General features: G+C 43.2%; 1 protein-coding gene across 1 annotated transcript in view; it reads right to left on the reverse strand.

The window, feature by feature from the left end:
- STK4 (serine/threonine kinase 4) overlaps positions 1-24,060 on the reverse strand; it is a 46,926-nt gene that overhangs the window by 5,189 nt on the left and 17,677 nt on the right. The window contains exon 10 of the mRNA XM_059863053.1: positions 18,635-18,792. Coding sequence (XP_059719036.1) covers positions 18,635-18,792 — 158 coding nt within the window. The remainder of the gene's footprint in view (positions 1-18,634; positions 18,793-24,060) is intronic.

Below are 24,060 nucleotides of genomic sequence, written 5' to 3' on the forward strand. Positions count from 1 at the left end.
ATTCCTGGACTGTGTTTGCCAGGACAGATGGCTGAACAGTGTGGAAGATGCTGGAGCACAGCTAAGTCTGGAGTGGGCAAAGCCCACAGATTTACATGAATATGAGCCAACTGGAAGTGGGTTACCTGCCTGACACAGAGCACAGCAGAGCTTACAGAGCTATCAGGGCTCAAACATGACAGGGAGGCTGGGGCAAGGAGGGGAGGCAAGTCCATGTGCCCAGGAACCTGGGAGCACAGGAACACCTGTGTGCAGAGCTGTGACCAACTCACAGAGCTCTCATCTGGAATAATGGCACACTGTCTGTGAAAGCCACACCACTCCTGGAAGGGCTGGAGAAGCCAAAGGGCAATGTTGGTGCAGGTGCAGGAGGTGACTGCTCAGCCCAGATGAGCTGATGGGAGACTGGCAGGGCCCCAGTGGGTAATGAGAGCCACAAGAGCCACACAGAGCAGGGGACACCCAGCCCTCTGCTCCTGCTGGGACAGCAAGAGCCCGGGGACCTGGCCTGGACAATCACTCAGCCTGTCCTTCCACTCACACACACATCTTCAGAAGGAAAAAAAACCCCAAAATGCTCAAACTGTGATGGCCTCCATTTCACTTTGCTGCCTGGCATTGCACTGTAAGGCAATGGCACAAAATGAGGTTTTAGACTCCACGGGGTCTGTTTCTGCACTCCTGGGACACTGACATTATTCTCTTAGAAAAACGCCAGGAGCAAAATAAGACAAGAAGGACAAGGACAGCATCTCATGACAGACGGTTACTCAGGGTAAAGTCTCAGCACTGAGCAGCTGCAATTAGAGCTGGTTTTAGCCACGGGCTCAGTCCCATTCCTCTCCTCACTTCCCAGCATTTCCTCTGCTCTAAGAAGTCTAACTGTCTCTGTAAAAGCTAGCTATTTTTGTCCATGCTGATCAAATACCTAAGACAAACTTCTAAAGGAAGGAATCTCATTTCAAATGTAAAGCTGGATAAAAAATACTTGTTCTAAGGTTGGCCAAACAAATCTATCAAAATGGTGAGGAGGCAGCACATGAAACTCTTCCAGCAAGCCTGTATGTTGAGAAAGCTAATTTTTAACCGTTTGATTAACAGTTGTATTTTTACTTGAGGTTTTGAGAATGATCATAACTCTGTAAAAATGCCCAACTGAAGAGGGCATTTTTATATGCATATGCCAGAGGTGGAAGTGCTCCTCTGAAAGCCTCTCACCCACAGCTGTTGGATGCTGTTTGCTTTCTTCAGTCACCACTGACAGCAACATCTTGTTTTAACATGCTGATGATTTCTAGTGTATAATTCAGAAGGACATACATAATGATATCCTTTGGAAGGACATAACCTACAGCCTTACCATGCCTGCACAGTAGTGATGGACAAATCAGGAACAGATCATTTGAAATACAATTTCTTCCTCAAGGAGAAGGCTTGTAACCTAATTATGACATTCCTTTGTCAGCATTTCTGACAGATTTGCAGACAACTACCCCACTGAATAATGTTCAACTCAGCAAACTGCTTCTGAGTTGCAGTTCTTTCAAATCAGCATTTTAAAAACAGGGAGGAAAAAACCCCCACTTGCATTTCTTACAGTCAGGTAAAGTGTCACAGCAACATGATATTCTACTGAATGTAAATGAGCCTAAGCAGCAAAAGCAGAATAAGTCTAAGCTCTCTGCAGACACAGCCACAGGTATGGCATTCAAAGGTACCACAGGACACAGCCCAAAACCCTGCCACCATGCCAGATTTCTGTTTCATATAAAACAAACAAAAAAATCTGTTGTAAAACACAAAGCCTAGAGAATTAACTCAGCCTCTACCCTGTCCCCACAAAAACCAAATAAAAAAACCCAAATGGCGAAAACTTTTTGAATTAGAAGCTGATGCAAATAATTTATCACAGTCCTTTTAGTATCCACAGCCCTCACAGCAAGGACCAGCCGTGCTGGGTTGCTACAGCAAGGTCTGCAGCTTGCCCAGTTTGGGGCTTGGCACATTCTCTGGTCCCCCAAGAGCCCTTGAGCAGCACAAGGTCACCACTGCCTGGACCAGCCTGCACTACTGACATAAATACAGTTTCTAGTGACCCCTGAGTCACTTCAGCCATCATTCTTATCTGCTCCTCTGGCAAAACCACTGCCAGCCAAATCTCCTTGCTGCATGAATTATGAGCCTCAAACAGAAATGAGCTGTTTCCCAGCAGCTTTCACTCATTTCTCTCCCAACAAAGGGTTCTGGCCAAGCTCTAGTTCACTGACTGCACAGGAATCAAACAATATTATCCTGGGGCAAGTGGAAAACATGTTCCTCCTGAAACTTCCTTTTTACTCACTGACACTGAATCTGACCCCTGCATTTAGCACAAAGCCTTTTCCTTGCATGTCTGCAAGGTTTCAAGCTATCTGGGCTTTGCTTTTAAATACTGTCTTTGAAATCCTGAGGCTTGTGCCAAACAGGAACCCTCCATCCCCTGGGTGGGGATGCAGTTTTTCTACCATCACTTTTCAAATGTGCAGATGGACATTTAGCTCCTGACTTCTGGAGCTGAAATTGGAGTAAGTATGACACTGGTGAGATGGAGTTACTTTCCTCCTGCTGAAAGCATTTGAACAGCTTTTCAGACAGAGAATATTTTCAAGCCTTGGTACTACAACCAAGCCTACAAATAAAATTGGGAAGTTGTTCTCTTCTTCCTTAGCCCTCTAGACATATTCCTCTACCACAATTCCTGTGAGTTTGAACACTTGTCTTCCACATGCCCAGGGTGTTTTCTGAATATCCTCCCACTGTTACCAAGAGCCTGTGGCTTTTTAGAAAGAAAACACCCAGCTGTAGCAATTGCTCTGCCTGCCTTTCACCCAGAGATTCCAGGTGGCATTTACTGCTCAACATAACTTGATGTCAAACTTTTAAGTTTTATATAGCCTTTAGAAAAACTGGCTTTGGCAATTATCACTTCATAAGGGGCAGTGGGAGTTTGAAGACTAAAATACAGAAGTAATAAAATTGCAGCTTCCCACGCTACACAGGGAAATAAATTCTTAGTAGAAAAGATATAAGCTAGATGGGAGCCAAGGAAAAACAAATTAATTGTCTATTTAGCACAGCTTTTATTGTTATAGTTTCCTTTTAAGCCTAGTTTTATGCTGCAATCTAACAGTTCTTGACTGCATACCCAGTGATCAAAGCCCCCCATAAAACTCATCAATCCCATCAGCAGGGAGCACAGCCCATCAATTTTTTGTGAGTATTTAGACAGCCAAACTCCAAGTGTGGCTCGAGAAGGGGTTTTACCCAAATCAAGTTCCCCAAGCCATGCTAAACATTAAATGCCAAACAGGAATTTGCTGTTAGAGATAATGCAAAGCATTAGCACAGTCATACAGTAGCAACAGTCTGCTTTGGAAAAACAAAACCAGAAACAACCAGCACAACCAACTGGGACTACAACGGTGTGGAAGCCCCTCAGGGGAGGCTGTTGATGATCACACTCACAGCAGAAGTGGCTACATATGAGACAAGTATAAAACAATCCCTACAAGCTCAATTCAATGTTTAGGTGTCCTTTAGGAAGGGAGGCTCTTCACAGAAGAGAATAATTAAACTCTGGCTTCACTTGACCTTGGCTATCACCAAGGCTATCAAGATGCTTCCCTGCTGATAAAACCCAGGGCACACTGGCACTTCCTTCTCCAGAACCCTGCAGATCAGTTTGATTTGAATCCACCTCAACCCCTGAACACTTCTGCTATCACCTCCTCAAGCAGAGTTTTATTTTTGGGAGGAGCTCTCCCATCCCAGCCACTTGCTGTGGCTGTTTGCAGCAGCCAGCTTGGGCAGAGCTCAGGCTGCAGCTGCAGGACTGCAGTGGTGCTTCAGAGAGCACGAGCCAGGGAGGGCAGGCAGAACCCAGGGATTCATCAGTGGGAGCTCTGACAAGTGTAAGAGCTGAGATTATCCTGGAGTTAGCTTCCTGTAACTTGAAAGACTGGTTAAACAAGGTATCCATTAAATGCTGATATCAAATACACTCTGAGGACACAGATTACTCAAAAGTACTATGCACTTTTTTTAAACCAGAAAAAAAAAAGTCCTCAATTTCTCCAGCCAAAATTAAATTGTAGTAAGGTAATTTCTCAGGCTCAGCAGTGCTCCAGAATTTAGATCTTGAAGATGGTGATATAAATTGGTGTTGGAATAGCATGCCATTTTTTTTCCATAGCATTTTTCCTGAAATGCTGCCTCAATATCACTTGGCATACTTTCAATCACTGCTCTAAAAATTAAGTGCCTTGTTCTCGTTTACGCTTCCAGCACGAGAGAGCCTTGATGTAATGTATGAGCAGGCATTAACCATTTATTCACTTCAAGCTGTCAAATGCAAAGGACACAAGGACCTACTGGCACTTTCTGACCATTTCTCCTCATCCATCAGGTCCCTACAACTTCACAGATCTATCAAGCAGCCAGGCTACAGAGGGGCTGCAGTAAATCAGAACGAGCCCTTGTGCCTACACAAGCACTAATTATCTTGCTTTTCCTCCCTTTTAGCATCAGCATGTCAGTGAAGTTTCTCACTGTTATGAAAGCAGTGGATGAAATGCACTCATTGTGGGATTTCATGCAAGATTAAAAATACAGATATTAATCTTTCAAAAGATTTGAAAAATAAGTCTCAGCAGCACAAGCTTCTGCTTTTAAAGCACCTTAATTATTTAGGCAAAACACATCAGGGGCTGCAGCATCCACCACCAGCCAAAAGAGCTCTGCAGCTACAACTGCCCAAAGATGGAGAACAGGAGCTGTGACCAGTGCACATCTGGAGACTCTTCCCAGGCCCCCTCACCTGAGCAGCAGGTGGCTTTCCACAAAGAAACACCACTTTCAATGAGATCATCAGGTGACCCAGAGGTCAAGTCAGCTTCAGCCAGTTAAATATTCAAGTGCAATCACAGCATCACTTTTGTGGAAGAAAAGATGGACACTACCACACACTCAGCTTTTGATGCCCAGCTGAACTGGAGAAGTGCATCTCAACAGAGAGTTATATCACAGGGACCCAGGGGCTCTCAAGTGAAGTGTCTGGGATGGCCCTGCCTCACTGGCACAGATGTGGAGCTACTGAAAGTGAAGCACCTTATTCTTATGAATGCCAGTAAGGATCCCAGGTAATTTTCCATGTAGCTCTGCTTACTTGATTAAAATAAAGGCTGATGACACCAGACCATGGTATCTGTACTACCCCTGCAGAATTCCTGGAGGGCCATGTGTGCCATCCTCCTCCTTGCCAGACACACTGAGAACATCATGGCTTAACTGGGAGCTGCCTCTGCAGGAATGACAGCTGCCAAGACCCCTCTCCCCAGCCTGGCAGCCTGAGCAAGGCTTCTCCCAAGATCCAGGGACAGCTGTGCCTCTGTTCCAGCACTGCTGGGGTCTCACCAGGGCCTGCTGAGGCCACTGCTCTTCTCTAGCAAGAACTACCACAGCTTTGCTACTCCTCTGTACCTTACTTCAGGCTACATTCACACCCAGAATGTTTGATCCTGCTGGTTCAGCAATTTCTCAACTCCACCCTGAGCATCCCCTTCCTGTGGCCACTCTGGAAGAGACACACATGCCCTGGACACACAACTGCTCCTCAGCAGCTCAGAGGCACCTCTGCATTCCCACCCTCCCCACACTTTGGACATTGTCCCCTATTCCTCAAAAGCCTTCAGGAACCAGAGAGCAGCTTTGCTGTTGGCAAGTGCCCTGGAGTGCAGGGCAATGTGTATTTTATTTGCCATCTGTTAGAGGTGGGGTACTTCTGTTCATTGGGCAGTTTTCCTTATCTCTTCCATAAACCAATCCTCCCTCCAGGAGATCTCTGCTGTTCATGGGTCATTAATTATTAATTATCTTCTGTTCATGGGCCAGTGAGTGCCCCTGCAGGGCTGATAAAATTCCATCATCCCAGTGGGAGATGCTCTGCCCAGAAGGAGGAGCCAAGCATTCCTATCTGGACACAATCTGAGATTCTGGGACAGCAGAGCAGCTTCTCCACTGGATTTCCCAGAAGAACAGCAGCTGCCTCTTCCACTGGATCTTCAGAGGAACACTACACCTTTTCTCCAGGATCCCTGCTCCAGCAGAACCACCCCTGACACTGCAGGAGGGCTGCAGCCACAATTCCAATTGGACTGCTACCAATACCCTGACCTACAGCATGTCAGGGTGTGTTCTGAGTCTGTCAGTGTTGGTTTGATTTACTGCATTGTTTATTTTATTTTTTTATTTTCTTCCCTAGTAAAGAACTGTTATTCCTGGAAAAAAAAAAAAAAAAGGAGCAGGAATAAGAGAAATGAGAGCCCCTTAATTTCAAATCTGTAACAATTTGGAGGGAGGGGGTTTACATTTTCCATTTCAGGGGAGGCTCCTGCCTCACACACCTGTCTTTCCAAACCGAGACAGCAAGGTATCAGGAAATTCCCAATTTCAGAGGATCACAGCAAACATCCCATTCCCCCTGGCCACCCTGACAGAACTGTGGCAACACCACAGCCTGGATCCACAGCACTGGCACCCCTGGGCTGCTCTTAGCCAAGAGCTGCACTTCTGCTCCCTGCTGTAATCCTTACAAGGCTCAGGGAAGTTCTGGAAGCCCAACCACAGAACTTCTGCAAGCTGCTACTACCCTCAGCACTGTCCTGAAGTATTAAGGAAGAAAACCCATCCAAAGGTTTGTTTGCTGATATGAGTGCTGAGTAATCATTAAAAAAATAAAGCTTTTTTTAAAAAAAAGAACAATTAATTTTAATCTTCTAAGCTCCAAGACTAAATTTCCTATTTTAGCCTTAGTGTCAATTATGAGTGTGAACAGCCCCATTCCCTTCCAAAACCATCCCAAGTCCTGTGCACACTTAGTGTAAACAAAGGCAATGACAAATGGGGTCAGTGTTATTCTGCAGCACTGAACTTCAGGAAGTCCAAACCTTGAAATCCTTTAGGAACTTAGAAAGTGGCTGACTAATCCTATAACCACAAAGACAAGTTATCTCAATGCTATTCTTTTTTCAGTAACTGAATTACAAACCAAGCTAAAAGGTCAGCCTGTCTGGACAAGCAAGCAAAAAAGAAAAAAAAAGCAAAAAAGCACCACTTGCTTTTAAAAAGCACTTGCTTGCCAGAGGTTTGATTAAATAAAAACAGCAGGTTTTTTTCCTTCTCTAAGTGATTTTGATTTAATTTTCTTAAGTAAGAGTACAAAAATACCTCTGAACATGCTAAAATAAATCATGTCATTAGGCCATGAGGATCTGGCTAGCTGCACAACTCAGCTATAAAGTACAGAGCTGACCAACGTGGGCTTTTTCTCCTTTTTTTTTAAGAAGAGCAATCTGTCAGAAAATGCTGATTCCTTTAAATCAAACAAAAATTTTTTACACATCTGAAAAGTTTAACACAGCTCTTCTAGGAGGGGCACATTTGTCCATAAAGGAGCTCCCTGCCAGTTCTGGGTACCCTTCATGAAGGATTAACAATTAATTTCTTCATTCAGGATCACTTATCCTGAATAAGCAGAACAACTGAAGAAGTAAGAATACCTGAACTCAGAGTGATTAATTCATACAACATTTCTCAGTATGAAACACAAATGTAACTGAAGTGGTAACCAATTAATTAACACTAAATCAGTACTTGAATACAGCCTTTATTAATGATGTGGAGTAAGAAGCATCATTAACATATCTGAAGACTTCACACACTCAAATCTGCAAGGCAGATTTTTTTAAGCTTTTTCACTTTTAAGTGAAGGCTTAAAACACACAGTTTCAATTTCAAAGGCTTCAGAATACATCATCCATGGCAAGCAGCCATCATAGCTTTAAATAACTTGGGCCTATTTATCTTAAGAGTATTAAACTTTATTCAACAAACATTGTGGAGTCTTAGTCTCCCAGTTTAGTTCCAGCTCCAGGAGAGCTGCTGAAGGGGTTTGCTTTCAGGAAGACTCCACATTGTCCACCCAAAAGTGAGGCTTAATCCAAAACCCTGGTCCAGTGCTGCTCTGCCTCCCCTGTTTCACTCAGGGAAAGGAGGAAACAGCTGCAACTTGAAGGCAAAGAAGACAGGAAGCAGAATTAAAAGCTTTCTGAGGAAAGACTGAACGACAGAGATTTCCAGGGCATTCTGGAAAAATAAATAGCTCCATGTCCATGCAGTTGTGTTTAAAACCAGGGGCATGTGTTTAAGAGGCAGATATTTTTTGGGACAGTCCCCAGGTGAAACATCTCCACAAAATGTCTTGAATTAACCTGCACGATTCACTGTGAAAAGTTTCCCCAGTTGTTCACTATTACTTGGGTATCCATTTATAACAATCCTGCATGATGGCAGGACACAACACAAGGAGGAATTAAACCCTTAATTCCTGAATAATATTCCTTTCAGACTGTATCAGTCTATGTGTATTAAGCTGCTCTTTCTCCTTCTTCCTGAAGGTGAAAGCTTTGATTATGAATCATAAAATAGTTTGGGTGGGAAGGGACCTTAAAGCCCATCCAGTGCCACCCCTGCCATGGCAGGGACACCTTCACTATCCCAGGCTGCTCCCAGCCCTGTCCAGCCTGGCCTTGGACACTTCCAGGGATCCAGGGGCAGCCCCAGCTGCTCTGGACACCCTGTGCCAGGGCCTGCCCACCCTCCCAGGGAAGGATTTCCCCCCAGGACCTGATCCAAGACCCCCAAGGTCACACACACACACACACACCAGAGTGTGGCAATAAGCAATGCCTCGATGTTCCTGCAGGTTTTAAAGTGACACAAGAGAGGCTGCACAAGGTGAAATGCACCAGGTCCAGCAGTCAGAGCTGAGGTAACTTTGCTCTCATCACTTCAGGCACTGGTCCAGGTGAGACCCTGCCCACTGGAAAGTGCTCACAGAGGCCTGATGGAGGCTTCATCCCTGACTTTTCCAGATGGTCCAGACTCCATCCCCCAAAGGCAACCCAGAGCAGCTATAACAGACTTTCCATGCAAAGAGGCTGCAAAAGGAGCCCTTTTTGGTACAGAGGAGAAAAACCTGGACAAGCTTGTCTTTTTAAGCTACATTACCCTTTGCAAACATTTGCACTGACAGATGAGCTGGAAGAAGATTTCAGAAGCATTTCAAACAGATCTTGTTTCAGCAGCAGTGTTCTTTCTTTAAGGGAGATGCTGTGCCAAGAACACATCCAGCCCTGAAAACAGATCTCAAGGCACAACAAGGCTCAAACAGGCTTTCTAAAGAATTCAGTGTGGTCAGAGAGCATTTTTCCAGCATCACACCTTCAGCTACCAACTCCTCTCCCCTTTCTCCCAAAGCAGAAATTCTTGTTGCAGCCTGACCTTAACCATGCAGCAGCAGTGGAACAAACCCAATAATCACAGACCCAGGATGAAATTCTTTTAGTTACTTAGCTCATCTGCAAAACTTTCAGTCAATGTCTTAGCAGATTAAATCTGCAGTAGGCAAGGGGCCTCCAAGATAGTCCAGGATGTTGAATTTACAAGTCTGAGTCCTCTGATATGAAGTCGATTTCAGGTTACATTATTTCAGTCTCCATTAAGGGCCATGACCTAAGCAACAAACTACAGCAACTCATTTTACTTCCCACTCACTGCAGGTTCCATCTAAAAGCCTCACGTCACAGAAGGCCTGCTATATACAAAAATATAGCAAAAAATGAAAATTTGACAGCAAGTTGTGGCAGTAAGTGCTCGGCAATCAATGTCAGTTAGCACCAAAGTGAAAGCAGGTGGTGAGCAATGACCCTGTTAGCAAATGGGAGAGAGCAGGAATCTATTCTCTTCCCCAGCAGAGACAAGAATCATGTCTCTGAAGTACCTTTTTCAATTTTAAATATTGCTAACAAATTTTTAAAAGAAATGTGGTACATTCTTCTTTTGTTGTTGTTGTTATAAAGGGAATTTGGAAAGGTTTCTCAAACCTATGTACACAGAACTCGCTGTGAATCTCACTGGTGATTTGACACAGCCACAAATCCAATGAGGTTTGCAGGGAGGTTCAGAGTGTCTTCCTCATGCAAATGTTACAGAACATTCAAGACTACTTAAACAATAAAAGAGAGAAGCAAGCTGCTCCTGGGCTTATTTTTAAAAAGATTGTTTGACTACAAGGTGACAGAATGAACCATTTGTGCTTAATAAAGATGTCACAAGTTAAAAGTATCTGTTGGGAAGAACATACTAAATATGCTGGAAAGGTAATGCTTAAAAGAGAAATAAACAATTAACAGAGCTTTAAAAATTCTTGGCAGATGGCTGAAGAGGAAAAAAAAAGGAAATCCATTCAAGGAATGTCAGTGATATGAATCAAGACAGGTGACATTTAAAACCAATGAATAAAACATCAGGAAAACCTGTCTCTTTTTATAAATCATACTTCACAGTGAAACTGCATCTAAGCAAGACACTTCAATATCCTTCTCAATAAGGAGGAGATACCATGGGGGAACAATTCAGATTTGAAAGTTAATAATTGTCTATCCTGGACTGGCTCCTGTTGTCAGAAAAACAGTCCTTTAATTCTAGTTTGTTTCCCTCCCTCAAAAAAAAAAAAAAAAAAAAGGTAGCCTTAATGTTCTCCCACAGAAAGAAATCTTTATTTTAGATCCAGCACAGCAGAAACAAGTACCTCAAGTTTTCTTGCTTCCCAAGCAGGACCCTGCCCTGGTTCCACAGTGCCTAGACAGAGATATCAATCAGCCATCCCAGATCTGGCTTTATCTCTCAAACTGATAAATGCCCCAGCAAATAAGTTCACTTTATGTTCAAAGTAAGACTATTGGAAGAAGTCAGTGCCTGAGAAGTAATTTTTATTCCAGTCACCACTGGGAAAAAGGAGAGTTCATGATAGATGAAGGGAAGAAACACTTGGACAGAGAAGTCCCTGAAGATTCACACAAAGTGTTTGGTTTAGTCTTCGAAAAATGTTATTGAAAAATGCTTTACTTTAACCAAACTTTTTTATTCTTCTACACAAAACTGTACGTATTCAGATGAATTTTTTGAACAATCAATTTTCATCCATGACACAAGGGTCAGAGAAACTTGCTCTCTCAGACAATAAAGAATATAATCTAAGTTTCATAATAATTCAATAGAAGGCACAAGATTATTTGATTTTCAGTGATGCTGTTTAAATGACCTACAAATGTGCACACTCTAACACAGCTTTTTTTGCTGCTGTCCAAGCAGACAGACTTTCTGGTGTCTCAGTAACCAACTCAAATTACTCACTTGAGTAATTTGTCTGGCAGAAAGGAGAAACAGAAAGATTAGTGCAGAGGCCTGCATCTGACACCTTTACCAAGCTGCTTAAAAGGCAGAAGTAAAAAGAAGATAAACCTAAGAAGATCACAGCAAAGTCAGGAAACACTATAAAATGATAAATTAAAAAGTCACAGACCAGCAGCTTTCCCATATAATGCAAGTATTCCTAGCATCTGCCTTAACCCTGCATCCTCAGCATGCCTTCTTCCTCCTGCTAGCAAAGACCCAAAGACCAATTCCAACAAAATAAGAGCCAGTTATTCAGTCTGCCATCATTTTCAAAGCTGGCAACTGCACAGAAAATACTCTCAAGTTTTTAATCGATTGAACTTTTAAAAGGACAAAAGGTAGTAAAGCTATAAAGCATCAATATTAGATTGCTAACAAATGCTATCCAAATGGATGTTCAGAGAAACCAAAGCTGTTGGATGTTCCAGGTACTGGCAGACAACGAGCTGTTCACAAGACAAATGACACCTTCAGAGACAGACTGCAATAAATTAGAGACTCTGGTCATTGTAAAGCAGCGTGTGTTTACTGTTATTGATAAGCAATAAATCACCTGCCCTCCAACAGTTCCTCCCCATAAATCACCTGCAGTGAAAGAAACAGATGGTTCCAGCGTGCAGCCATTCCTCAGCAGAGCTGGGAGAGGCACTGGGCTGTGCTGAGCCATGGCCACGTTCCTGCAGTCATTGCACAAGGCAGGGGAGCAGCAGCAGCTGCAAATCCCTGCACCAGGGACTGTGGCTGGGTGGTGCCAGGCTGAGCAGCACCTGGTGCTCCAGAGAGCATCCTCACTGCACCTCCCTGGACTCCAGCCCACTGCCATCCCCCATGCAATCCTACCTGCCTGGACCACACCTGACACTCACAAGCAGACCCTGATCTGCAGGCTGCTTTCTACCCTAAAATATATATATAAACAAGATCCCACAGTCCTAGTGCTCTGACAGCCTTGCTCTGAAAGAATTCAGCTTTTTATACACTTCAGTTTCTTGCTGTCACACCAATACCTAACCTGTCTAACCAAAGGAAACAGATTCAGGTTTTCACTGGAAGTGCCTGTACCTGAGGTTCCAGCTGGGACTGTGGCTGGGTGGTGCCAGGCTGAGCAGCACCTGGTGCTCCAGAGAGCATCCTCACTGCACCTCCCTGGACTCCAGCCCACTGCCATCCCTCGTGGCTGGATCCTGCCTGCCTGGACCACACCTGACACTCACAAGCAGACCCTGATCTGCAGGCTGCTGTCTACCCTAAAATATAGAATGAAATACATATAAAAAATATACCATGGTCCCAGTGCTCTGACAGCCTTGCTCTGAAAGAATTGAGCTTTCAATTTCTTGCTATCACACCAATACCTAACTTGTCTAAGCAGATTCACATTCCCGTTCTCACTGCAAACAAACAGCCTCTTGTTCAAGCTGAAGACACCACTAGACCAACACACTTCCCTTTTTTGCTGGTAAAGATACCAGAAGTGGGTTTACTTATTTTTTTATTTATTTTAAAAATCTGTTTCCAATGTAACGTTTTGAACTACTAAGTAAAAGCACAGAAATGAGGATGTGAATAATAACAGAATATCCCAGGTGAGATCACCATAATCAATCACTGTCTCCAGTAAACAGAAAATTTTATTTTTCTTTACTACTTCAAGAAAAATAATTATACCTTCACTCAGAGAAGAGGAAGGTTTGCTTTTATCTACATTATACTTGTAAAAAAAGAAAAATCTAAGCAGTAGCTGTTAAAGCCCTGGCCAGAAGCTCCTTACAGACAGAGAAAATATCAGTTTCCCATCAAATAATTATAAATGGACATATAATTATTCAGCTATTTGAGGGAGACTGAAGTTGTGATACCAACTCCTGCAATTTAAGATCTCCAAAAGAGGCAAATATACTTTTAGAAATTGGACTTAATTCAATTTTAAGAGTTTCCTTGATACTTTGCTTCAACCACTTGTCAGACCACTGGCTTGGTGAGCCAGCATCCAACTCCTGCAGCTTCCAGCTCCAAGGAGCCCTGGGCAGCAGTCAGGGTAAGCAAACAGAACCAGAGGCCATGGTAAGTGGTGTACAGACCCTTGTGAAATGAAGATGTGTCATTTCAACACTGGCCTATTTCAAGCAGCACATTCCACAGAGAAGTCACACATGGACAGCAAATTGTGGCCTGAGACTTTGGAAGCAGCAGGTGAAACACCTGGGGAGGGATCAATAGGAGGGGAAGAGCTGGGTGTGATCCCACAGCTCCTGCAATCACTGAATCTCCTTCTCTGACAGGCAGGTTGTGCAGACCAGAACTCCTGCTTGTATCTGGGGGCTCTGCCTGTGCAGCCCTGGAAGAAGTGGCAGCTGATGAGCTCTTGCATTCTTCCTCCCAATTAGAGGCAATTAACACCTCCTGCTCATCCTTCTTAATTTCACCCTGGAAAAAATTCCCTAAGCCACAGCTCTGTTGCTTGCAGGACAGCCCTCCCCAGCAGCAGAGAAACAGATGCCACTGTGCACTGAGAAGTGATGCAGGCTGCTTTGGAATGCAGGGAAATCACAGCAATCTTTCCTGTCCAAAGAAATTCCCATCAGCAGCCAGCGAGACACTGCTCAGAGGGAGCTAAAGGGATGAGCCAGCCCAGAGAATGGCACTCCCAGCATGGACACAGAGCTGAAACAAACACAGGTTCACTCCCAGCAGGCTGCAGGGTGGTGGCACTGTGACCAAAGGCCACGGCAACTGTCACCTTCCACAGAAATCTGACAAACTGGCCACGTCTGCAGCTTCCACTTCTGCAAAGCCTGACATCCCCCAGGGTATACTGTGGTATTTTCTGGGTCCCCAGGATGAAGGAGGAATTGAGAATCTGACTCCATGTTCTTAGAAGGCTATTCTATTCTATTCTATTCTATTCTATTCTATTCTATTCTATTCTATTCTATTCTATTCTATTCTATTCTATTCTAGAGAAAGGATATTTACAGAAGGCTCAACAAGAATGATAATGAAAACTTGTGACTCCTTCCAGAGTCCCAACACAGCTGGCTGTGATTGGTCATTAAGTAAACACCATTCACCTGTTGGATAAACAATGTCCAAACCACATTCCAAAGCAGCCAAACACAGGAGAAGCAAATCAGATAATTATTGTTTTCATTTTTCCCTGAGGTTTCTCAGCTTTCCAGGAGAAACCCCGGCAAAGGGAATTTTCAGAAAATATGACAGTGACAGCATATGTTAGTTTTCTTTTCCTAAGGACAGAAGCTCTGCTCCAAAGTGTTTCTGCTTCAATGAGAGGACCTGTGAAGGCAGATCCCCTCCATTAAGCCAAGGAGAGAGAAGGATGGACCCATATCAGGGCTGTTGATAATTGCAGGAATGGGAACAGGTCTGACTCACAAAGACCTTGCAGATGCAAGCAAATCAGGGTTTTCCCAAAAGAAGCAGCACACTTCTTAGGAAAGAGACATAAACCTTGATTCTGGTTGTTATCTTCCTTCCCAGCAGGATGGAGATTGCCAGTGCAGAAAAGCAGGAGTTCCTGGAGGGGAATGGCACTGCCTCCCTTCAAGAGCCCAGCTCCCTCCTGCTGCTCTGCAGGGCAGCCCAGAGAGCAGCTGCAGACCCAGGAAAGTGTCTGCACCAATTCAGCTCTCAACAGGCACCTCACAAGGCAAGGAATGGTTGGCAGATCCACAGGTGCTGGAAACAAAGAAAGCCTTGGAGCAAACAGCTCCAATGCCATCAAGACTTGATGTCCTGCAGTACTCCTGCCCTAATCTCTGACAGAAGTTCATGCCCTCCTTGACTTCACATCCAAACAAGCCCCCAGGACAGCAAAAATTCACTGATAAATGAAAAGAACAGGACTTAGAATTACAGCAGAACCTAAGCTCATCACTACAGGTATTTTAAAAAACCCACAGCCACATCATGATGGCAAAGTGTGACACTGACTGGGGCCCAGCTGCCACTGATTTCTGCCTGTGGAACCACACTCATGGAATAAAACTGAAAAGGTTTCAGTGTTGTCAAAGCTCTCACAAGCCAGGAGTGGCTGGCACCTGCTAATTTGCTAACAAAACAGGCTTTCAATAAAAGGATTACTGATGTAATACCAAACATTCATGACTGGCTGATCCACAAATATGTGCTACAATGGGTTTGGCAACACTGAGGGCCTTTCAAGCAGGGCCAGAATAAAAACAAGTGATTCTACCTTAACCACAAGTGATATTAGAATACTGATGTGCTCAGAGCAGTTAAAAGGCTTTTAAAATAGGAATAAGTAAAGGATTTGTTGTGTCTAAGGGCAGGAAACACTACACAGCTAATTTTGCTGTGTGTTACAGTACTACTGAAAGATTAAAGTGAAAAAATGTAGGACATTGTCTAAACAAATCTTCTAGCATTATTAAGTCTGTGCAACAGCATGTGACTAATGTTCACTGGCAAATTGAAATGCAACTACAAAAATTCTGAGATCTGATTATGGCAATTAGGAATTATCCATACAATGCAGCCTGCCTATTATCAGCCTACCCCTGCAGCAATCTCTGCTAGACTTTGTTATGTTCTTCCTAAAAGCAAGGATTTTTGCCCATAATTAGTATTTTTCTCCCCATGTTAAATAAATCATAATGTTGCTGAAAGTACTGTTCACAGCCAAACAGGGCTTAAAAGATCCTTGTTCAAACATGAGAGGGGATAAACATTACCAGCATCAGGCACTGACTAATCATTTAAGAACAACTTCCACCTCAGAAATCCAAGGCTAGAAGTACTTTTCTGGAAATACTCTGGATTAAAGACATCTCTGACCACAGCCAGAGCATCACAGTTGGGAGGAATTGGAGTTCATCACCTTTCAGAAGAGGATCTCTGGGTTTTCAGCTCTGCAGTGGATGGGGCTGACTCAATCTAACCCTCATCTGATGTGACATTGCCATTGTGATATAAATAGTGTCTTATTTGCCTGCTTCAGAACAACAGTGTTAGTCAAGAAAAGGTCAAATGGTTTTGCCATAGGCAAAAAAAAAAAAAAAAAAGTAAAAATCTTTTGTAATTTAATATTGCTTTTTTTTTGTTTTGTTTTGGAAGACAGGAGACTCCAGGTGCTACTCACACAGGAGGGAGAGGAATACAGAAAAGGAGAGAAGGCATATTTATCTAGTCTGCAGTAGCAGAAAGCAATAATATTTCAATCATTTCTTAAGGCCCAGAGGAACAAAGATTTACCTGGCATCTCACTGATCTCATCTCTACTTGGAATGCTGCAAACTGTAGAAAAAGGCTGCTCAAACCTGCCTACTTTGGCAATGCAGAAATTATAGCTGCAGGCAGGTCTAGGACAGAGGTACTGGATACAACTGATTAATGCCTTTTTTCCCTTATTCCACAGGGCTTATTACATTGATGCTTGCAATTAATAAATCATTAATAAACATGACTTTTAGCCATAGATAGTCATCAAATCAATAGATTTTTAGCCAAATGGGAAAAATACATGATTTTAAGTCTTTGACTGCATTATACAACGTGAGCTTGTACTAACCCTCAGATAAGGGCAATAAAAACACCCACGTTATTTATTAAGGCTGTTTTCAAGCAATTTTCTCATCCTACAGGAAAAAAAAAAAAGCATATAAATTCCAAAATTTATATGCAAGGCAGGCTGGTACATTCATACACAACTGAACTAGAGAAACACAGAGAGCTGGGAAGTGAAATTTCTACAAATTCCTTCACAAAGGTGACCCAAAGGCCAATTTATTGCTCACTTTTATTGCTTCCAGCACAGTGGGAATCTGTGCACATGGCAGCACTGCACTCCTAATGGAAATCAGTAAACAGGGTCACACATGTCACAGGAGTTGCTTTTCATGTTCTAAAAATACTTGTGGGTCCTGCTTGCTGGAAAGGCAGCGACCTTTGCTAGTGCTGCCTGTGCTGGCTGGGTGTTCCCTGCACCTCCAGCTCCCAGGGGAGTGCATCCCACTCACAGGAAATACACTGCTAAACTTGTTAGCAACCAAATGAGAAAGTAAAATAATTACAGCAAATTTCCCCCTGGGACATCCCCTGCAGACTACAAAAGACTCTGAAGATCCTCCCAAGCTGCCCCTGCCTCCTGGGAAATGCCACTCATTAAAAACCAATTGTTTATCATTCAATTAAGGTCCAGCATGAGGTGAATGAGAAAAATGAAGTCTCTGACTTGGAATGGTGTGCTGGGCCCAGGCCCTGTGAGACACAGGCAGCTTGAGGGTTATTTCTGCACAAAACACATTTGTGCAGTGGCTTTATGCCTTGAGACCAAAGATAACAAAGATAAGAGTGCAAAGGGAGGGAGGGAATGCAGGAGGTCCCCTCAGCCATTCTTTGCAGCCTGAACAAGAAAATAAGAAAAGCAGGAGCAAAGACAACAAAATAACAGCAGTAAATCTATACAATCTACAGAAAGAGAAAGAAAATCTCCAGCTGTTATTCCAGCCTTGAAGGGAGGCATCTCCTGGAGTTGTGAAGAGCAGAGGGAATTTGCTTTGCACAATGTGGGGAGTGAATATCACCAGCTACTGCCAGAGTGACAGCCTGAACCACAGGCAGGCACTGAAAGGGCACAGAGAGCAAAGAGTGTCCACAGTGAAAGATCCCTGCAGAAAAATGAGGAGGGAGCAATGCCCAGGATCTTCTGGCTTTTTGAAATCAAACATGAAATTTTACATCCTCACACATACACAATTTAAATCAAATTTATGAATAATAGGTCTTTCTTTGAACTTCTGAAAAGTTCCTGAAACTTCTGAGCACGTCAGCCTCAGGAAGGAAGAATGAAAATAAGGATTTGAAAAGAGAAATTAAGACAAGCTTGATGTTTGTATTATAGAACAAAATCCAGTGCCAAAGCTTGAGAAAAACAAGGACATTTAATAGTTCTAACACTGTTCTTTGTCAAACACTAGACACTGAGGATTTGCATTTTCCAACTGCCATCTGGAATTATTTTTTTTTAAATTTTAAATGCATAATGGGGAAGTAAAGCAAGACAGCTTATACCTTCATGTCCTCAGGCTTTTTTGTTCTTTTGTTTGCTTTTAAACAAGGAACATTTACAGATAATGACTGGCTGTGATTACTGAGAAATACATAAAGAAAAGAGTTTTTCCAAATGCCCCATCCAAATGCATTAGCAATTAGAACCTCCTCAAGTTTCCATTAGTCTGTCAAAACAAGAAATAATCTCGTGGCAGCTGACTAAAATTCTTAAAGATTGTCACACTGATTGAATTTCAAAGTATAGACTTACAAATTCGTAGTCTCCATCCTGTGGTACTTTCCAATCAGATGAATTTTTTGTCTTGCCAGAAACATTCTTCCCAAAGCTATTGATTTGATTCTCCTTCTCCTTCTGTTCAAAGTATTCCAGGAATGATGGTCTGGCTGGCTGCATTGTTTCATCCCTCCCTGGAAATATTAAAAATAAGAAAAAAATAGTTGTTTTGAAAAATACAATTTTGGTTATACAGCCCTACATCATACCCAGAAGTGATTTTATTTTTTTAGCACACACTAAATCACACAGTACTGCTAAAGTACTTGCTAAAATACTATTTTTCAGCAGCTTTTCCATCATAAAGCTGACAGCAGAGAGAGAAAAGTGGAGAAGGAAAGCTGAAAGCCCAGCACAGAAGAGATTACAGGGCTGGAGGCCTTGGCCTCTAGACCTGCAATCCATCCCTGCCAGCACTCTCCAGGTAACCAATGCCATGCCCTGAATGCCAGAACTGAACAGGGGCTGGCCAGACAGGCTGGGCTCCTCCATCCCAGCCAGGATGCACTGCAAGAGAAGCAAGCTTCAAAAATACACAGTGCTGTTTTACAAGAAACTCCCCCTTACATTTGTGAACAGGACAAGAATGAGGCTTTCAAACACCTTATAAATACCACAAAATTTGCTTTGGGTAGAGGCAGTCAACTTTTCTATATTGTTTGAGTAGAAAGGCTTATTTAGCTTTAAAAATTTGGGTTTTTTTTCTTTTTATAAATAGGCAGTAGGTGTTCAAGTTTACTGCCCTAGTTTCCTTTTCGTAAATTGGCTCTTCTGAACCAACTTTCTTAGTGGAAGAAAGGCTTAGACTTGGACTCAAACAAGCCAGATTTACAGATTAACCATTCCATTTTAGACTGTAATTAAGAAACTTGGGGTAATAAGAAATGGGAGGGCGGCTTCATTTCTAGGGTGATGACAGCACAATGAGGAAGGAAGTGATGAAATGTGAGAGGATGGAAATGCTAATACCCAACACAGACAGCAACAAGAAAAGCCAAAACAGGAAGAAAACATGAAATTTAACTTCACAGCAAGTCAAGGTTACAAGGCTTCCAGCATCTCCAAGGGAACATTTCTCCATTAGTGCAGCCAGCCCAGCACCAGATGCTGCCCAGGCTGTGCACACTAAAACTGGGCTGTCCTGAGTTTCAGCACAGCTAATTCCTTAAGAGTCTCAGCCCAAACTAAGAGGCAGGCTTGCACAGCAAGCTCACAGCTTGGCTGCTCACAGCTCAGTGCCACTGCCCTGCTCCTGGTGATGAAATCACCCAAACCTGTGAGCAGCACGGAAGCAAGCACTGGAACCCACTAAATGGCTCTGTTCTGTAACACAAGGCTCTCCAGAATAAGTTACTCATACTTGAAACATATGTTTTAGGTGATGCAGAAACCCTAATTTTCAGAAAGCAGGATCAGGACTGGAGTTAGCAGAAAATGGCAGCAGAACAGCCGAAAGTCTGGAGTGCAGAAATAAGTTCAGTGCTGAATGCCATACGTTTGAAATAAATATAATCTGTCAGGCAGGCAACCAACCAAGAGTTTAGAGCTTCCAACAGGCACACAGGGGATGTCCTGTGATGGGTTGGCAAGGTCTGTGTAATGCAGAGACTCTCCCACAAGAGTCTGTGCAGAAGGCAGGCTGTCACAAAACAGTCCTCTCTGAGGACATGCAGCAGCACTTTCCTCTTGAAAAAATATTAGCTGCTTTGGAAACTCATTAAGATTTAATCACAGAATATTATTCTTGCATATAAAATTGCCACCCAGTGATCCAGAACTTCCCTGGCAGACTCTGTCTGAACCTCAGAGAAGTGGATGAAGTCCTTGGTCAGCTGCAAGATACTCTAGGAAATTACTTGTCTGCAGACACGTTAAATACGGAACAAGTTTCTACAAAGTATGAGAAATCTTGGCAGGATATTTGGGTTGTGATACTGAGAGAAGTGTGGTTCTGCACAGCCCTAAATGTCATGATGCATTTTGAAAAAGCCCTGCATCTTTCTGCCTCTCCAGGGCCAGCTAAAAGCTCAAGCATGAACTGAAGTGCTGATACTTTTGCACCATGACAACTGGAGCAAAGACAAATTATTATACCCCTGGCAGTAGTTCCCCTTTTTTAAAAAACAAAACTAAAAAACTCATCATACATAATTAGATCAAGAAAGACACCTTCAGACCAGCAGCCTGAAGGTCAGGCAGAGAACACGTCTGCAAAGTGGAGAACAGCTTTGCTGTTGGGAATAATTACTGAAATACAATCACAATCCAATTACTGCTGAGTGATAAAACATTTATTTAGAATGAAGTAAACACACCCCTTGTACCCTGCTGCAGCTCAGCCTGCTTGAAGCAGGAGGTAAGTTATTATGGGCAATCATGGCAATGTTTAACACCAACTAATTTTGCAGAAAGAGAGGAATTCATAACTAGTCAGGCTAATCTATACACAGCTCACTGACAGCCAGCCTGGGTCTCAATAATTCAGACTTCCTAGGGGGAGAAAAAGGGAAAATCTAAATCATGTTTGTATTCTGTTTTGAAGATTACTGTTTGGAGCAAAAGAGACTGTGAAAGCAAATGTTTCACTCCAGTGACATTGGCTTATTCAGTTCTTGTCTATTTACTTTCTAAAAAACTGTTCACTCAAAACAGAGCTTAATTCAGAGAGCCAGTCAAAATAACCATGCTCATTTCCTCACATCTTGTGTTTTACCAAGAACTGCAGCACTGGGCAGAAGAGATCTGCAGATCCCACCTCTCCAGTGTGCCAGGTCCCACTGGAGGCCATCCCTTCCCTCCAGCATGCCAGCTGCACCACACAGCTCAGGGCTGTCAGTGACAAAAGGAAGAACAGGGAAAATTATGGACCTCTAGAAGATCTTCCTGCTACCCTTGATGTCCCTGGCCATAGTTAATTCTATCAGGGTTTCAGCTTTCCTAACCTGATCCCTGGCTGCTCAGACAGTTTCTGTGAATCTCTCCCAGGCTACCTGTCCTTGCTTTTACCCTCTGTAGGCTTCCTTTTTGTGGCTGAGTCTGTCCAGGAGATCCTTGTTCATCCAAGCAGTCCTCATGGCATTTTTGCCTGACTTCCCCACTGTCAGGATGCATTGCTCCTGAGCTTGGAGGAAGTTAGCCTTGGATATGAACCAGCTTTTTGGGCCCCTTTTCCCTCCACAACTTTATCCCATGATACTCTACCAAGCTTATTCCTGAAGAGGCCAAAATCTGCTCTCCTGAAGTGCAGGGCAATGAACTTCCTGTGTGATCTCCTTACTCTCCCAGTGAGAGGACGAGGGGAAATGAACTGCTGCAAGGGGTAACTTGGCTGGGCTGAACAAAAGGAAGGAAGTTTCACAGCAAGGATGGTTGTGCAACAGAATGGGACTGGAGTGACTTTGCAAAGCCTGGAGCAACCAGATCTGACTTTGCACTTATCCCATTCCAGGGACAGCTGCACACAGGGAATCAGCCTGAGGAGCACCAGAGCTCCCTGCCCACCCAAGGGCTTCTGTGACACGTGCTCTTCACACCCACCATCAGACACCTCTCACCCTGCAGCCACCTTAGGTCCTGCAAACACAAGCAACATTTACTCACCAATTTAAATACATTTAGTCACCAATTTAAGTACATTTAGTCATCAATTTTAGTACATTTCCACACATCAACACATAACACTGCATCTTAGAGCTGCTTTTTTTTAAACTGATATGAAGCAGAGATTCCTAACTGACAAAAAATGGGGGGGAAAAAAGAGATGGCAATATAAAAGGAGAAAGAGCTGTGATGCAGATCTAAGATAGCTGAAATTTTAGTTGCTGCTGTGATCGCTGTAGGGGTGTGGATGCAGCAAAGATGGACAGAAACACTCCTGAAGACAGAAAGACATTGCACCAAATCAATTATCATCCCAGCACAACTGAACTTCTTTTTGTCAATCTTACCACTTAGCAGCAGAGTCCTCTTTCCAAAGATGACCTGCCATTAATTCAACACAAGAGTCACACCACTATATCTTTAAAATTTTGATAACAGGCAGCCAAAGACCAAAAATCGATCCCTGCTATTTGCAGAAGCAGATGCTGCTGAAAGATGACACCGCACCAAATGTGTCTGTGCCAAAAAGCATTTAACTTCCTAATTTTATAGGGTTAGGCTAAAATATGAACATTTGACAGAAAGTGAGATCACAACTGTGGTGGAGAAGAGCCTTTTATGAGAAGGTCACCCCGTGGTGACAAGAAAGGCTTCACTGTTGCATCTATTTTGGAATCTAAAGAGTTGCTTATAAGGATGAGCCATGAGAGCTCCCTGGAGCCATTAAAGGTCTATCATTTAGATATGCAGTCATCTTTTAGGAGCTATATTAATTACACAAATGGAACACCACAGCTCTGCTGGGGCTGGTCCAACTGACTGCAGAATTGCAGGTTCAGAGTGGCTGTGCAGAGCAGGGAGGGCTGCTCAGAGCTCAGCCTGCATTCTGTGAAGAGCAGGAGCCCTCCATAGAAAGCTCACAGGTGTGGGCTGGTTTTAAAGTCATGCTTAAAAAGTATAAAAACATCAGTGTATTGTGTCTGAGAACAGAAAAAGGTGTGAAACTAGTGGGTCCAAAGGTAGAGAATGCTCTAAGTTGTGCACAACAAATATCCCTGTAAACTTCAATTTCTGTGTTGTCCTTCAACACTGGAAAGCAATGTCCAACTGCACGTGGCAGTGTGCAGGCTGGGACAGTCCCTGTCCAAGCACAAACAGCCCAAACACAACTGACAGGTAGAGGCAGGGCTCTGCAAGAAGCCAGCACTTGGATCCTCTCCTCTGCCAGGCTGCAGCCAGGGCAACTTGTAAGGAAAAAACTGATCAACAGTCCACTCCTTTCCAAAACTGCCACCTGTCTGAATAGTTGAGGGAATGGAATAGGTCAGTCTTAGGGGCTGACTGCAGCATACAAACCACCTCACATGAAGCAGAAGATGACAAAGAAGGTGTGGAGAGCCTCCAAGTCATTTGCATTTCCATATGATGCTGCAGAGAAAGCAGAATGATAAAGAAGAAACTGCCCAGTCAATCAAACCAGCAAGAGATTTACTTTTCATACCCAGCAGTAAAGAATATCCATGAAACCAGATCACTTGCTATCATCTAGCCCCAGAAATCAAAAGACTCATTTTGTTGATTTTGCCAAATTAGCTCTCACAATTGAAAATTTTCAGAAGCTTACGAGCTTCAAAGGATGCTTTCAAAAAGAAAGGGAGATTTACAAAGGCTTTCTATCTATCTGAACAGCTTGCTGAGCAATGAAACTAAAATTTCTGCTTTTCTCTAAAATTATTCTTCTCTACTCAAACTTGACATCAGAAGAATTCTTGTTTTATTATTCTTTCCTCTTGAAAGGGATT

The sequence above is a fragment of the Haemorhous mexicanus genome, chromosome 18 (assembly GCF_027477595.1).
Source record: "Haemorhous mexicanus isolate bHaeMex1 chromosome 18, bHaeMex1.pri, whole genome shotgun sequence".
NCBI classification, from domain to species: domain Eukaryota; kingdom Metazoa; phylum Chordata; class Aves; order Passeriformes; family Fringillidae; genus Haemorhous; species Haemorhous mexicanus.